Below are 17,720 nucleotides of genomic sequence, written 5' to 3'. Positions count from 1 at the left end.
GAGTTCAACAGCCACAATACAGCAGAATATAATGAAATTGCATCCCTAAAGAAAGGTACATGTAGGTAACACACATAGAGTGATTTCTTTTGGCTGTTCATACATGATGATTAATTTTTGTTAGTAAAATCTTGATGACCAACATTTCCAAAATCAGTCTTTCGTGCAGTGTTAACCATTTCTATAAATCATTCAGAAAATAAGAGTGGTGATCAATTTATTATTTGCTTACTATTTATATTTTATAAAACTTTGGAAATATAAAATTCTGTAAAACTTTTTGCTATTTTAAGTTTGTATAAAAATAGTCCTAAATTGTATGCCTTTGTTAAAGTGTTAATCAAATTTTTCATGATACCTTATGAATAAAATATGGTCCAGATGTTAGCATTGCTTGGTAGATTTTGAAACTACATGATCAACCTTTTCTAAAGACTATTAGTTCGGGGTGCCTGGGGGGCTCAGTCAGTCAAGCATCGACTTCGGATCAGGTCATGATCTCAGGGTTTGTGGGTTCAAGCCCCACATCAGGCTCTATGCTGATGACTCAGAACCTGGAGCCTGCTTCAGATTCTGTGTCTCCCTCTTTCTCTGTCCCTTTCCCACTTGCACTTTATCTATCTCTGTCTCTGAAAAATATACATTGAAAAAAATTTAAAGATTATTAGTTCTATATCATTATGATTCTCTTTCATTATGCAAATAGATTTCTAGATGGATTGTGTAGTCTGCATGCAACCCTGCCTATGTCCCATATTTTTACTAATTTTCATATAAAAGGAATGATTACATGAAGCCGTGAAGGGGGAATAATAACCAGAGATTAAAGTATAAAGATTCAAAAGTATAGTGGCTTAATGAGTGCTGTGCCAAAACAAATAGGAATCAAAGCTCCATTTAATGAGCACCTCCCAATTTCCAGACACTATAGATATTTTTCAGGTTGTACTTGTTAGCCTAGGTAGGATTGTACCTCCTTTTAATCTCTCAGATTCTAGGTTATCAGTTATAACTAGAAACTATCAGATTCTAGTTATTTCAGTAATGACTAATTTTCTTTTTTAGCAAAAACTAATTTTTGACCAATGAAGATAATGATCTTTAGTCCAAATATCATTTTCATTAGTTCTCTTTTACATGAGTCCCAGTCATTCCTTTTTTAAATTAAAATGTTCTAACACAACTTAGAGTCATAGTCATTATATTCTAAATCACTAACTCATTAAATCCTATAAATTTAAATCTGCTCAAGCTCCCTTATTTTTTAAGAAGAGAGATTGAATCTCAGAGAAGTTGAGTTGTATATCCAAAGGAATGTTCCATAGTAATGACCTAGTCAGGACCAGAATCCAGGTCTCTTGAACTCTTGTTTTACTATAGTATGTCTTCCCTCTTGTGCTCTATGACCTCTTTTTCTTGTGCTATTTTCCCAATTGTTCTATATTTACACATTGAAAAATAAATTCTCAGAGGTCCATTTGGAGTTTGCCATGTGAATAAAAAGGTATGTACCAAATTAAGTAGAATTTTAAGTTATAAAATTATTCTAATTCATTATAAAACTCAAATTAGTACTGATAATTCTACATTACATTCCCCAATACTCAATTCCAAATGTGTGGCTGTTATATCTGTAGAAGTTCATCTTTATATTTAATCCCTAATGTGGCTGTTAGAAGAATAGAAGCTCATCTTGAAAGAGAAGATGGGTCAAGTGTGCAGTAATACTATTTTTACAGGTAAGATTATTCTTACTCTTAATTTGTGAAGAACTAAATTTCACAGTCCTATGAAATTAAATTAAAACTATTATACAAGTCTGAGTTTTTCTAATGGATTTTTTTTTTTTCAGGATGACTAAAATCTGAAGAGTATGGCATAATGTATATTGGATTTTAATTGTATTTCAGAATGTATTTTCTGTCAAATTTCATAATAAATCTCAGCAAAGTCTGTTTGTCTCTTATATCTTCGTATTTCCTTTGTATGCATTTCTTTCTCCATAGAACTGTCTTTTCCTTATATTGGAAGAATATAAAAAGATCTCTCTAGAAATAACTTCCTGTTTGATTCATAACATAAAATCAGTCCAAACTAAAGTTAAATTAGTGAGATAATTTCAAAAGTCATATTTTTGATGAATAGGCCTGTATTTAATTTGCCCACTTTTTCTCTATTTGTGAGAAAATTATTCCTCTTTCTATAGAAGTAAAATTCCAGTGACAGCTTGTGTTATTCATTTATTTATTCATTCATCACCATGCTCGTTGACCACACATTAAGTGCTATACACGTACACAGATGCAGTATTTTGCAAGATAAGCTTTATTTCCAAACTCATGGAATTTATATTCTAACATGGGAAATAGACATTGATATTATTAGTTCTATTGGCTATTAAAATAATGTGTGATAAGTCGTTAGAATTTCTGCTTCTTGGTCCCACTTTTCCCTTGGCTTCTATGCCGTAATCCTGTAAGTTGAGTTTTAGTCTCTTTACTGTTATGATTTATTTTTATTTAATATGCATACATTTCAACACTTTGCTTGAAAAGAGTGGTTTTGGATCTTTGCAGGTGGTGAGAAAAGTGATATTGTCACCTTATTTTAATTATTAAACCTCTCGGTATAAACAAAAATTTGCTTTTTTGGCATCTTCATACCACCATAATAATAAATCTTTTTATCTTTTATTGTTGGTATACTGTTTACTATAAAGTCACATTCCAAAAAGCAGAAGTTATACTTCTGTTTTCCTTTCATTTAAGAAACCTTCCTTAGAAAAATAAGATGTGGAACACAATGGATAGAAGAACTAAAGGAAAATTACAGAACATCTGTTGAAGAGAAGCAATAGGAATCTCCATAATTTACAACAAATCTTTACAAAGATTTGTACAGTTGCAAAAACTAACAAGTAACAACCATGACAAAACTGTCACCTGTGGTACAGTGGTCCGGGCAGACCTCTTGAGATTTGCTTCTCTCCTTAGAGTTGTAACTACTGTTGCAGACATGATTGTTGTGATCATGCCTAACTTCATTGCTCCTACCAAGCAAATGCAACTCTTTACTGTTTACCTAGCCAGTCAGCTTAATATTTTCACTGCACTTTATAAGAAGAGAGCAGAGACTCAGGTTTATTGCCTGCCAAGACACATCTGATACCAGTTTTCTTCAAATTGAAGAAACTTCATTGTCATTCCTATCATTTCTTCTGTGGACAGAGGCATAGAAAAAGAGATCTAGTTTATACTCTCCAGTGGCAAAAGATTTCAAAGCAAGGAAGATACTGAGTATAAAGAGCAAGAGTTGAAGAATACACAGTTGAACATGAAAGAAACAGACCACTTGTCTTCCAAATCATATGTCTTCAGTTTGAAAGCCTCAATGGAAGTTGAGTAACTTCAAAGCATGTTCAGAAGTTTCTATATACATGCCATGAAATCAGCTGACAAGGTAACTGGGTTGGCAAGTGCTTCTGAGACTCCTGAGAAGTAAATATATGATCATCAAAAAATTGCTGGATAAAGTCTATGACTGCTTCATCCACAGAATTCTGCCAGGGTACAGCATGTCAGCCAGGAGGCCTGACTAGAGGTTCTCAGGATTGGATCTGCTGCTTGTGAACCTGCCATCAGGGAGGTTAATGAACAGACCTGGAAACAAGTATATTCCCCAGAAGTCACAAAAATTCAAAGATAAAAATATTTGACCTAAATTTCAACATCAGACATTAGGTTTGAGACTTAGCCTTCCACAACTATAACACTAGTCAAACTATATGGGCTCTTCTTTCTAGCCATTGAGTAACAGGCAGTGTAGGGCTGCCATCCTTGAGAGAAAGGAGAAACATGAAGTGAGCCGCACGGCCTCTGCAGGTTTCTGCCATGGAACACTTTCCTGTTGCAGTACAGGGTGGGTAGAACCCAGGAGGAGCTGCAGTCCTTCAGGCTAAGGAGATAGAGATTAGAGTTCTGGACTGCTAACGTGCCTGCAATGTGGGAGATAGTGTGCTAGAGAGGAAGGAACTGCACAGAGGGAGTTCGTAGAAGTCTGTATGCAGGTTCACCTCCAGTTCAGCTCCAGGTTGACAATGTACCTGAGCTGGATAGCTACCATCTCTAAGGCTGAGAGCTGACAGGGATACCAGCAGTCACCCATTTCCGGGAGTTGTTGACATTAGACCCTGCAGAGTGCCTTGGTCATTCTCTTGATACCCCAGAAAGGCCCTCCTTAAGAGTAAGGTTCACTTTTTAGCATAAAAGCCATATCCTAGAACTGAGTTCAAACTGAGAGAGACCTGCCCTAACAAAGAATAAAATGAACCTGATAAAACCAAATGATTCTCCAGTAATTTAACGGCAAGGTGTAGAGCAAAGCTCACAACCTATTAAGATTAATGATACTATACAGACTCCCTTCAACATATTATCCACTGTCCAGCATTCAAGCAATCAAAAGTTTCTAGGCATGTGAAATAAAGATTCAAAATCAAAAGTAGGGAAATGTGACCCATAATAAAGAAGTTGAGGCATCCGGGTGACTGTTGGTGGAACACCCAACTCGTGATTTCGGTTCTGGTCATGATCTCATGTTGCATGAGTTTGAGGCCTGCAGGGCCTATGCTCTGACAGTATGGAGCCTTCTTTGGATTCTCTCTTGCCCTCTCTGTCTCTGTCCCCTGCCCTCCAAACCCCCGCTCTCTCAAAAAATAAACTTTTTTTTAAAGAAGAATAAAGAAACTTGTAGAAACAGACTTCAAGATGAACTAGATGCTGAAATTAGCAGCCAAGGATTTTTAAAGCAGCTGCTATTATATGTTTTAATATTGAAAAGAAAAAATGGTCATAATGAGTGAACAGATAGAGAATATCAGCAGAGAAAGTAACAACTTTATAATGAATAAAATGAAGTCTCATACTGAAAAGTTCAGTATCTGATGCAATAAAATTACTTGGATGAGTTTAGTATCAGTGATAGAGACTGTAGAAGAAAGGACTATGGAACCTGACAACAAATAACTAACACAGTGTATAATGCTGAAGATTTTAATCCTCTTCCCCTCTTGCTCTTCCCCTTCCCATAAGTACCCATAAAAAGACAAGTTACATTCAAAAGGAGGTGATTATCTGGCTTTAGGTTTCTTAGCTACATAGCTACGTCCAATGCTGTAAGAAAATGAAGCAACTTGAGTTTTGAGGGGGTATAGTTGTGAGTTGGACTTTTCTCTGATTCATATTTTTCTTTGTTTTCAGCTAAACAGAACTTTGTAAAATATTATGCTTATATGCCTTTCTTTAAAAAAATAATAGCTGCTACTTAAAGACATATTTTAGAAGACCTTAGGGCTTGGGGAAAGTTGTATTAGAAATTATTGTCCTCTATGGAACTCTCATCGAAGGAAATAATCAAAATATATGCAAATATTTTTGTACATTTTTGCTGTCATATGTATGAGAAAATACCTTATTGAGTAAGTGTTCATATAAGTAAATATTCAGCCATTAAAATATACTAACAACCGATGTAAGGAAATGCTTTTTTTTAATAGTGGGGGGAAAAAGCAAAATACAGATTTGTATACTAAATAAAAATGGATATTAAGTGGCAGGAAATATGGAAAAATTTTGTCTCTTGATTATGGGCATTCGTGATGACCTTATTTTCTGTTTCTATATTTTCCAATTTTTCTGTAAAGAACACATAATTCAGAAAAGATAAAATGTGGGTGTATGGGGGGACACTTAGAAGAGGTTAATCTGATAATGCCTCTGAATCTACTAATTGAGACTGTGTTTTTCACCTAAAAATTCTAATTCTGTGTATTGAAGAAACAATGTAACCTTTACAATATTTTGGGAAGGTGCTTACTTCAGTAGTACATATTACTAAAATTGGAGCAATACAGAGAAGATTAGCATGGCCCGTGTACAGGGATGACACAAATTCATGAAGTGTTCCATGTGTTAAAAAATAAAATATTTGGGGGAAAAGATTAAAAAAAAAAAAACATTGTCCGAAGTGAAAGATGCTTTAGATAAGAGTTTATACCATGATATCATGCATATGAAATTCTAGAATAGGCAAAACTGAAAACCTGATCCATGGTTCGGAGGGGAAAACATCAGGGCAGTGGTTATTTCTAGGGATGAGGACAGGAATTGATTGGAAAGAATATGTATAATCTTTCTTGGATGGTGATGAATTTCTATATCCTGTTAAGGATTTGAGTTACATAGGGTGTACATTGTCAAAACTCAGTATATATTTAAGATCTATTTGTATGTAAATTTTACATCAAAAGAAAAATACTGCCAACAAAAAAGTGGAGAACAAATAGTTTTGTGAAAATGTGCAAAGTCTACTCCTTGCTGCCTTTATCCTCATATCCCATTGTCTTAGATAAGTATTCCAGAGTAATAAGACAGTTATAAATTCAGTGTACTCTAGTTAGCACCTTGTGCTTGCTTCTGTTGGTACTTGCTACATTGCAGTGGACTTACTTCACACCTCCAATGGACTGTGAACTCTTAGAGGGCAGGAAATCTCTGCCTTCTGGCACAAAGCTCGCATGTGCCTAATAAACATTTAATAGGTTAATAAGTGAGTATCCCTGAGCTCTTGTTCCCAGCTCTTACCTGTAACAAAAATGTTTCTCTATTCATTAAAATTGTTAGTTCTGAATCTTTTTTTTTTTAATATTAATTGGTAAGTGGAATTAACAAAATAGCAAAGTTAATCTTTTAACATTTGTCATTTCAAGCTCAAGGAGATTGCTTAAAATTGTATCAAAATATTACAGTAGTGTGGCTTAAATATCTGTCTTTTGAAAACTATGATTGAGTTTGTGGTCAGGTTGTGGGTCTCCAGTTGCAAAGTGTTTCAGGAGGAAATATTAGACATTATAATTAAATCATTTTGTGACATTCATAGTAAAATTACTATAGTAAAAAAATCTGCCTTGTCATTATTGTGTGGTTTAACCTCGATAAAATGTCAAAATTAGACCAATTGAAGAATTATTTGAAAGTTGATTAGTTATATTCAGAGTTTTTTTAACATGATAAATTAAGTAATGCTAGACTAAAAATAATTGTATTTTATGGGAAAGATTAACTTAAATTTTTTAAATATTTGAGAATTTTGTATAAAAGGATTTCTAGTAGAAAATCCTAAGGGAGATTGAAAGCATACACTTAAGAAATTCAGAAAGGAGTTTCATGCTAATGAAATTTTTTTGGCAGAAATATGTGTATGGTTATTTAGTGAAAGCTTCAACAGATACATTTCTAATTGACAAAATAGTTAATATATTTTAACTATGAGGACAAATGACATAGCTTGTAAATTAACTCAGGTTATTTATCTTTGTTATGTTTAGGTATATATTGAATTTAGTTTTTGAAACAAACTTAAGAGAGGTTGAACTTAAGTGGTGCATTACTGTACCATACTTATGTCCTAAAGTTATTTCCCCGAATTTTGTTGTTTTAGTTACTTGGAATGTTATCATAGAATTATAATAAAGGAATGCTGGTAGTTTACAAGTATATTAACAGCCCATTGGTACAGCATTTTACAGTTTATTTAGATACCATTGCATTTGTTTATTATTAATAACTAAAATTTATCAAATCTGTATTGTGTGTCAGATATTATGCACAGTGCTTTGCTTACATCGTCCTGTATAATACAGCTGTGAAATTGGCATTATTATCTATCCTCATTTAACAAATGAGGAAATTTCAGGTTTAGAGAGGCAAAGTAATTGGCTAAGGTCATACACTTGGTAGTTGGTTGAAGTGGATTCCATCTCAGGTTTGGTCTGATGTCAAATCCAGTCGTAACCACTACATTTTACACTTCCTCATTTTACAAACTAAGTATTGAACCTTGTTCAGAGAATGTTTATGGTGAACTAACGTACATACGCATACTGGGTTTGCTCAATTAGCTTTGGTTCATATCCTGAAGTTTCTTTTAGTCTAGGGATCTGGCTCCTCAAAGTGTGGTTCATAGACCAGCAGTATTGGCATTTCCTGGGAGCTGGTTAGAAGTGTAAGATCTCAGGCCCTAGTCCAAGAATATAGAATCAGAATCTGATTTAACAAGTTTGCCAAGTGATTGATGTGTACATTCAAGTTTTTGATAAGCACTGGTCTGAAAGAATAACTGGATCAAAGTAGATTAGTGAAGTCTAGAGAGGCATCCGCACCATCCAATTCATGTCTTTATACTCTATCAGACTGATTTTTCTACTTCAGATAACACGTACATTATACAGATGTTATTTATCAGTCTATGTACATTGTACCTATGATATTTGATGAAAACCTCTTTGAAGTCTTTTGAAGGTGTTAATACTCTATTTTAGAAGATTATTTGGGGGGTATAATATCTTCTGATTTTAGGGAATTGGGTATTAAATACAATCCAAACCATTTATATAAAATCAGCTAACCATAGGTTTCACTGACTAGTTTTGGAGTACATTTTATCTTTTAACTGACGTTGATTACATCTGGGTGAAAATGGGATAGGACTGATTGTATATTTGACTCATTTGTATTTTTTAAAAGATTCTGATTAATGAAACTTGGAAACGAAAACTTTATTTCCCCCACCCCTTCCCAGTTTGCCTAATGCCTCTCTCCTAATACTGGATTTGTCATTTTTTTAGATGTGGAAGTTATATACTATGACTGGATTTCTCTTTGTTTACATGGCGCCCTTATGGACTAGCAGGGTCTGTGCTTTAAATATCTCTTAACAGCCCAAAATTTAACCCAATATATGCATTCATGTATTAACAAGCAAGTGCTTTTTCAGTATTCTACATAGGAAGCACTATTCTGTTCTGCATGCAGTGCTGCTAATACAATAGATGTAGTTAAACAACTCCTAACTTTAAATCACTTCCTAGATTAAGGCAATAACTGACCTTGAGGATGGAAAGTGAATTCCAGTAAGTTTATAATAGGCTTTTTTATTATTCTTATACTAAATTAGAAATTGACATACACAAGAGTTTATATTTTTGTAAATACCATAATTTTAGATTGAGCATGACTTTCTTTTGTTTTTCACGGAGATGTAAGTAGAGGTGTTAATGTATGTCAAGAGTAGATGAAGCCAAAAAGTTTTATGATATAATCAAACACTTATATTTGATCTTAGATAGGGGTTGTCCTACATTCTAAAGATTAACTTAAAAAATAATGAACTCAGTGGCTATGAAGATGAGGAACTGAAAAGATTTTATTATATCAACTACCCATACTCAGCCTTCTGCCTCTATTGTCCTTATCTGCATCTTCCTTCTGAGAAATGACTTTGCTTCTCTTAGAAAAGCCTAACCCTTTCTGTGAGCCACAGAAATAATTAACAGTTAGAATTTAAAAAGCTTTCTTGAAGTATGAGCTTCAAACACACAAAGATATTACAAGTAAGTACAAACTTTTTAAAGAATTGAAAATAAGATTTACTTTCCACCCATAATATTATTAATCATATTTTAATTATCTTAGCATCTAGATTTAGTAATAAAAGTATTCACTATCTGGAAGAGCAGCTGGTATTAATAAATATGAATCATATACTCTTCAGAACTTTAAAAATGTGTTTTATTTTTCAGCAAAGATGTCAAGGAAGTTAAGCTTGCCTACTGACCTAAAGCCTGACTTAGGTAAGTAAAATAAATAAGTGAATAAAATCCATAATAGTTAAACTCCCTTCAAGGGGAAGACCAGGAATTCATAAAATTATCATAGTAGAGTAGATTTTTATCAGAAATCAAGTTTAAAAGGAGTAAGAGGTTTAAGGATTAATAGCCTCTAGAATGTCATCTGTAAATTATAAAGGACTAAAATTTCAAGCAAACCAAAATAATATATTTTCTAAGTTCTCATACTTTATTCTAAACAAAATTTAGTATAAGATTAAAATTTGTGCAATTTAAGATTAATTTCTGTAAAAGCTTTATATCCCATTTAACCATCTGAAATCTTATTTGAACTATAAACTACAACATTTTCACAATAAATTATTTTTCTGTATTACATGAAGTTTCTCATATCAAGAATCATTATTTTTGGTGATAATAAATTGAGAGGTATTTCTTTTTCTATAGCACTTTCTTTGCAACTAATCTACTAGGTAAGCAGAATGAATTTATTCACACATTCCTTTTGCTTTATATCCAGCTCAAAAACAGCTCCCTGATTTGTCACATGATAGGGACAAATGATATTCCAATAAAGATAAAAATAAACTTACAGCATTTCTTTTTAATTAACTCACCTTTCCTTTTTAATTTTGGAAATTTCAGTTATTTTTAATTAAATAAAAACTAGACTAGGTGAAGATGATTTCACCCAGATAACTAGATTTTGTCCCTTGCATTTGGTTATACCTATCATCTTTTCACTATTTATTCTTTAGAATTACTTGACTATCTTTTTAAGCCTAATACAAACTTAGATATTGACCCATTTCACCATATTAATTTTAGCATTTCCAAGTCTTAGTCTTTATCTCGGTTATGTGGATAGAGATCATGGGATCATTAGTGAGAAGGCATTATATCTTCCATTGTCAGAGTACAAGGCTCCATTCCTGAACATAAGAAAAACAGTTCAGTATAATTTTTATACTAACACTGGTGTTAAGGGAACAAGAATTAATTCTAGAATGTAGGATAACATATGTTTTGAGAAGGGAATAGTTCCCTTCACTATATAAATTAGAGATGTAATTTGAAACCAAGTGTATCTGAGAGGCAGATACACTTAGTCATCAGACTAAGAAGCCCATAATTTTAATAATACTAAATACTGCAAGTTAAAATGTTTTTGTATCTTCTAGTATCTGAAAACTATGAGAAAACACATGGAGAAGACTTTTAAAATTCATAAAAAATAGCATAATTATTTTTAAAAAGAGTACTCACGCTTATAAATTATATAAATAATTTTATCAGCAGGAATACTCCGTGCTTTTTTACAGATCATCTTTATGAAGTTCATATTTTAGCTTATATGCCCTAGCAGTATTTCACTGCCCTAAGCCAATAACTGATTGATAAAAACCTTTGAACAGTCTCTGTGCTGCCTAAGTAATTTCCCTTCAAGTCATTGTGCTGTTAAACTATTCTTAGAGATTTTTAGCTGGTAATTGTTTTACATTGACTGGGGAGGCAGTGAGGAACAACTCCATTGATAGGCTCAAACTGTCATATGTTCCCAAAACAGCTGAGGTTGTTGGGACCTCTGGAACCTTCTGTGACTAGAATTCACTTTGGCTTATTAGGAAATTGCACAACATTGCCCTTGCACTGTAGCTTCACCGTCCTGGATTCCATAGCCCAGCCTCAGGCACCATGGGTGATATCATTAGACCTCTGATGTTACTTGTCAAGTGTCAACTACCAGAGTAAGAAGAAATCAGACTTTTATACCTTAATGTGAATTAGTTTTGTGTCCTAGAATTTACACTAACCAAATTCACCTCTTGGCATTACTTCTTGACTGTGGGAAGGAGAGGGTAATGTACACAGGTAGGGTGTTCTAGGCATCCAGACAGAAATATGAAAGTGATTTTGTGACATGCTTGTAACACCTACAGCTGGATGGAGGCATTAATGACAAATTTTATCTGAGTTTAGATCTTCCAGAAACACCACATGTTCAAATATATTTTCTGTATTTAAAGACTGAACTTTAATTCTCAATAATAATCCAAACCCTCCCCTTGTATATTGGTGGTATGACTAATCCCTTGTCTATATGAAGTTGCCTAAGGAAGTTTTGTACTTGGACATGACTCAAGTTCTGACTTCTACTAATTAGCTTTGTCATCCTGGACAAGTTATTGAACCTGTCTATTTTATCATTTGTTAAATTGTGGTTGTAAAACTTTCCACAGTTATTAAGTGGATTCAATAAAATAATAAAATGATAAATGTAAAGTGTTATGAGAGTATGTATCCCATGGTAGGCCTTGCATGGTGATAGCTATTTTCATTTCTGCTCTTATTACTAGAATTAAAATTTCTATTCCATTTGTTTAGCTTCCCCAATTTCTAAGATTCAAGCCACAAAGATCCACAGCATCTGATTTAACAATAGTATAAATTGTAATTTGCGAACTGCTAAAAATTCTAACTGGTTTTCAGACATTTCTAGGCAGATAGAATTTTTTAAGTTCAGGGATGCTGGGGCAGAGCGGTGGGGCGGTGGGGAGGTGGGGGGGGGGCGGGTGCTCAGTAGGTTAAGCATCCAACTGTTGATTTCAGCTCAGGTCATGAGCTTGCAGTTCCTGAATTTGAGCCCAGCATTGGCTCTGTGCTGACAATGCAAAGCCTGCTTGGGATTTTCTCTCTCTTCTTCTCTGTCTCCCCCTCCCCCACTCTTTTTTGAGCCTGTGCACTGTTAATCTCTCTCAAAATAAATAAAATAACCTTGAAAAAAGGATTTTTTGAGTTCAGTATTGATTCTGATTCAGTTCATTTTCACATACTTATCTAAACTTAAGAGTTTCTTTGGTGATCTAATTTTTATAGAGAAGTCATAATACAAATGCAATTGTAATTTATGAATTTTATATAGTTACATTATTCCAATAAACTAAAACACTATTTGGCCTGTAATTAACATTTGAAGTACAAATATGTTGTGAATCACCTATTTTAATTTTAATAGAAAAGAAATTTTACACAGATTAATTTATAATGAAATTTATATTAAAATGTATCAAATTTATATTTTATGTTCTTATATTATGAAATTTTTATTTATTTCTGCCTTTACACTAGGTCACAATGGAAAATATATGTCCTATCACCTTTTTTTAATATGTTTTAATGTTTTTTATTTATTTTTGAGAGTCATACACAGCGTGAGCAGGAGAGGGTCAGAGAGAGGGAGATATAGAATCTCAAGCAGGCTCCAGGCTCTGAGCTAGCTGTCACAACAGAGCCCGACGCGGAGCTCAAACCCATGAACTGTGAGATCATGACTTGAGCTGAAGTAGGATGCTTAACTGACTGAGCCACCTAGGCACCCCTGTCCAATCACCTTGTATGTGTATGTTTCATTAAAGTAGATATTTTAATCATTGAAAACTAAATTTATTGATTTTTATTGAAATTTTAGTTAACAGACAATGCACTGTTGGTTTCGGGAATAGAATTAAGATTCGTCACTTAAATTCAACACCCAGTTCTCATTGCAAGTGCTCTCCTTAATATCTGTTACCCATCTACTAAACTTAAAATTTCTGCTATTTGGGTTACCTGTTTGGCTCAACTGGTAGGGCATGTGACTCTTGACCTCAGGGTTATAAGTTTGAGCCCCACATTAGATATAGCAATTACTTAACATTTTAAAAATAATTAAATATCTATTATTTTACTAAAATAATTTTGAAAACTTTAGAGTTAACATCTGGAATCAGTTTATATACTTAATATTACCACACTCATCCAGTAATGAGCTATTGCTTATGGAAAGTTGTTTCATTTACAGGAAATAGTTCTTTTCTGCTGTTTTAAAATCTGTAACAGGTTATACAGGTTAAAGAGACATTTTTAGGGACTATAGTTAGAGAGATTACCCATGCTGTTGCCATAACTAGTCTCTTTATTTTCATAGGCTAACGATAATTAAAATTCTGTTGTATATAATTATTATTTGGGGAAATATTGTCAATCTATGAACCTAAGTTTGATTACAAAAGCTTTTAGAGGAGGTAGAGTTTAAGGTTCATTTATACTTTTTTATTTAATAAAATGCATTTTAAAAGACTTGAATGTGTTTATTTTTCATGACATATGAAGTAATTTCTTTCATGATAGCATTGAAACCATGTAATTGGAGGAATTATTTATTAGATATGAATAGTAGAAACTACTAGAAATTTTAAGAATATCCCAAAGTTGTTACAGCAGCACATCGTGTTAGATACTTTCAACTACAGATCCGTCATTAGCAAGTATTTATTGGATATTAGTATATGCCAGATACTATGCCAAATTGTGTAGGGCATCAAAATGATACAGCTCTTGTACTCAAGACACTCAGAGTCACTTTAGAGTGAGGCCTAGGACAAGTCCAAAAGAACTGTAGAACAAATGTACTGTTAGTGCCATGGGAGATAAAAAGCTATCAAAATTCAAAAAAGAGAAAAAACCGTATACAATTTTCAGAGTCCAAATAAACTTCATGAAAATGACAATACCTGGGGCGCCTGGGTGGCTTAGTCGGTTAAGCGTCTGACTTTCGCTTAGGTCATGATCTCGCGGTTCGTGGGTTCGAGCCCCGTGTCGGGCTCTGTGCTGACTGCCAGCTCAGAGCCTGGAGCCTGTTTCAGTCTGTGACTCCCTCTCTCTCTGACCCTCCCCTGCTCAAGCTGTCTCTCTCTCTCTCCTAGAAATAAATAAAAACATTAAAAAAAAAAATTTAAAAAAAAAAAAAAATTACAATACCTGATAACAAATAAACACGATCTTGATAGATAGAGAAAAGAGTGAGATACCGAAACCAGTCAGAAAATCACAAGCAAAGGTCTAAAGTAGATGAGTACAAGGTCTGGAGACCAATGAATGACTCATTTGTTACCCATAGTGAAAGCAGGGTAGCATTGGGAGATAGGGCCACTAAGGAGAGTTGGAAATATTTTGTAGAAAGCCTTAAAAATCTGAGTAAAATATTAAGCATGCTCAAAGAGGAACCCCTGAAGAATTTTAAAATAGAAGTGATGGAATTATGACTGTACCTTATAAAATATTGTTGAGTTGTGTTAGAGCAGTGACAGAACGAGGTGGGGAGACTACTTGGGAATTGTACGGCAGTCTTTATGAATGGTAATGAAAGTCTGAATGAAGGGTAATGGAAGTTGATTGGTAATGGAAAGAAGGAAACAACACTGGGATAAAATAACATAGGACTTGGCATGCCACCAGATGTATATAGGTAAAGTGAAAGGAAATACCCAAATTTGAAACTCATTTTAAGTGTTGTTACCTAGAACAGCGTTGACTCATTTTAAGTATTGTTCCCAAAAAAGGGTTTATCATTTCAATTATAAATAATTGGAAGTAACCATGCTTTTCTAGTTCTGCCAAACCATGACATTGTATTACCAAAGGAAGAAACAGCATCAAGAGAAAAGATGGTGGTGGTAAGGGCCAAGATTCCAAAAGCAACCAGGATACCAACAGAGCACTGCACCAAAAACCGTACAGATCACACATCCACAAATTCACTGGACTGCATCCAGCTTACTTCTGAGAAGTGTGAATTTATCTGTTTCTGTTTTATATTTCAGCAATGGAAAATAATTATTAGCATAAAAGTGAATTGTTTTTAATCAAGAGAAAACTAAAACTAAATATACTATAGATTTTCTCAGTTTGTAGATTAACTATTCGGCCGAATTTATACCAAATAAAAAAATAGGATACTTTATCATTTGGACAGTCTCACAACATTTTAAATCATTTCAGATATAAAAGATAATTCCTTCAGCCGATCGCGGAGTTCTAGCGTAACCAGCATTGATAAAGAATCTCGAGAAGCCATCTCTGCTCTGCATTTCTGTGAAACTTTTACTCGAAAGGCAGATTCATCTCCTTCCCCATGTTTATGGGTTGGTACTACTCTGGGAACAGTGCTTGTCATTGCACTGAACCTTCCGCCGGGAGGAGAGCAAAGACTTCTTCAGCCAGTAATTGTGTCTCCAAGTGGTATGTGTGCTTTCATGCTGTACTTACATTGAAGATCTGACTTGCTGTATTTAGTAGAAACCTTTGCTCTTCATTTTGGAATTGATCTAAGAATTCTAAAAGATAAACTAAATGGAGAGAGTTGTAGTCTTCTGTTTTTAATGACAGAATACATGGAACAAGATTCCATAAAGTTTATTTATACAGCCATTCTAATCTTGCTCTTCTTTTTTCTTAACTCTAAGATCATGTCTAAAATGATTACTACATAAGAGAATGAAAAAAAAAAAAAAGCCCTATTCTTCTAATACATCCTAGGATACCTTAAAATGCTGTGTTCGGTAAGCAAAAGGATGGTACCATATTTAGGAGAAAAAGCAAAAAGTATTTTTTTAAACATCATTACTTGGAATTTAAAATTAAAATGTAATTTTTATTTTAATGGTAATTTGTGAAATACCAGTTTGATTTATTCATTCAACTCAATAAATATTTAACTATATATGCTTCATTGTTAGAAAAGGCTACATAATGATAATCTTCTTACTAATCTTGTTTCTTATTAGTAAGCAAGAAATATCTATATAGGAAAAAACCTGGAAAATATTTAAAGAATTTTAAATATTGCAGTAGTCATAATAAAAAAGTAGATAAAAAGAAATTAATTTTCATAACATTTGATTTAGCTTAATGTATATAAACTATTATGATTTCAACATGTAATCAGTATTTTAAAATTGTTAAGGTATTGTACTTTTAATTTGTTTGTACTGTCTTCAGATCTGGCATGTATGTGTTTTATTCTCACAGCAGGCCACGGTGTGGACAGGCCACGTTTCAAGGGCTCTGTAGCCACAGTGGCTGCGATGTTAGTGCAGCTCTAGATGCCATCTACTTGCTCGCACACTTGTTGGTAGTTCACTTGCAGATATGAGAGAAGACATAGTTGCAGACATCCCAGCATTTATCTCTTTGGGGCATGTAGTTCTGATATCATTTTCCGGATTCAGATACATGCTTGACAACTAAATCACTTCAGTAAGCCGGGGTACAATTCCAGTTTAATATACATTCTGCATGTTCTTGAATATCTGTTGTGTGTAAGGGCTGGAATAAACATATTTGCTGTGGGGATTCAACCATTTGTTACTTACGTATTTTAGGTACTATATTGAGGTTAAAAGGAGCGATCCTGAGAATGGCATTCCTGGATACTACAGGCTGCTTAGTGCCACCTGCATATGAATCCTGGAGAGAACACAATGTTCCTGAAGAAAAAGATGAAAAGGAGAAATTAAAGAAACGACGGCCTGTCTCCGTATCCCCCTCCTCTTCTCAGGAAATTATTGAAAACCAGTATGCAGTGATATGTTCTGAAAAACAAGCAAAGGTCATCTCACTGCCAACTCAGAACTGCGCTTACAAACAAAACATCACAGAGACCTCATTTGTGCTTCGTGGAGACATCGTAGCGTTGAATAACAGTATCTGCCTTGCCTGTTTCTGCGCCAATGGACATATTATGACTTTTAGGTAAGAGTTACACATTTTCTTAAAACACAAATAGAGCATTTACACCTCTAAAACATAACATTGCATTTGAATGAAATGTTTTTGTTTATAGTCTTATACACTGAGAATTTATTGTTACTTTATAGTGAATAACTTTATGAGGAATACAAGTCAATTTTATCTCCCTCTCATGTATACTAAATCATCAGTTTTACAAGATCTTGCCATTTTTGTCTTCTGTAATACTCTGTTTAAGTCTAAAACCTACCTTGTTATTTTAAATTCCACTTCCATATGTATCCAATGCTCATCATGACTAGTGTACTCCTTAATCTCCATCACCTATTTCATTCATTCCCTGACCCCACTCCCATCTGGTAACCATCAGTTTGTTCTTTGTAATTAAGAGTCTGTTTCTTGATTTATCTCTCTCATTCTTATTTTTTTGCCAGTGCTTGTTTGTTTCTTAAATTTCACATGTGAA

The 17,720-nt window shown here is 33.8% G+C and overlaps 1 protein-coding gene and 1 non-coding gene across 4 annotated transcripts in view; both read left to right on the top strand.

Annotated features, from left to right (window-relative positions):
• Positions 1-17,720, top strand: part of STXBP5 (syntaxin binding protein 5) — a 160,739-nt gene that overhangs the window by 121,093 nt on the left and 21,926 nt on the right. For all 3 annotated transcript variants that reach the window (XM_039230882.1, XM_039230881.1, XM_039230883.1), the window contains 3 exons: positions 9,638-9,688; positions 15,506-15,745; positions 16,888-17,257. In XM_039230882.1, the coding sequence (XP_039086813.1) occupies positions 9,638-9,688; positions 15,506-15,745; positions 16,888-17,257 (661 nt within the window). The remainder of the gene's footprint in view (positions 1-9,637; positions 9,689-15,505; positions 15,746-16,887; positions 17,258-17,720) is intronic.
• Positions 5,867-5,972, top strand: LOC120231046. The gene has a single exon (XR_005528248.1). It is a non-coding gene; the product is annotated as a U6 spliceosomal RNA (small nuclear RNA).

Source organism: Hyaena hyaena, unplaced genomic scaffold (genome assembly GCF_003009895.1).
Source record: "Hyaena hyaena isolate Hyena2069 unplaced genomic scaffold, ASM300989v1 scaffold_52, whole genome shotgun sequence".
Lineage (NCBI taxonomy): Eukaryota > Metazoa > Chordata > Mammalia > Carnivora > Hyaenidae > Hyaena > Hyaena hyaena.
This window is presented reverse-complemented; position numbering and strand designations above follow the sequence as displayed.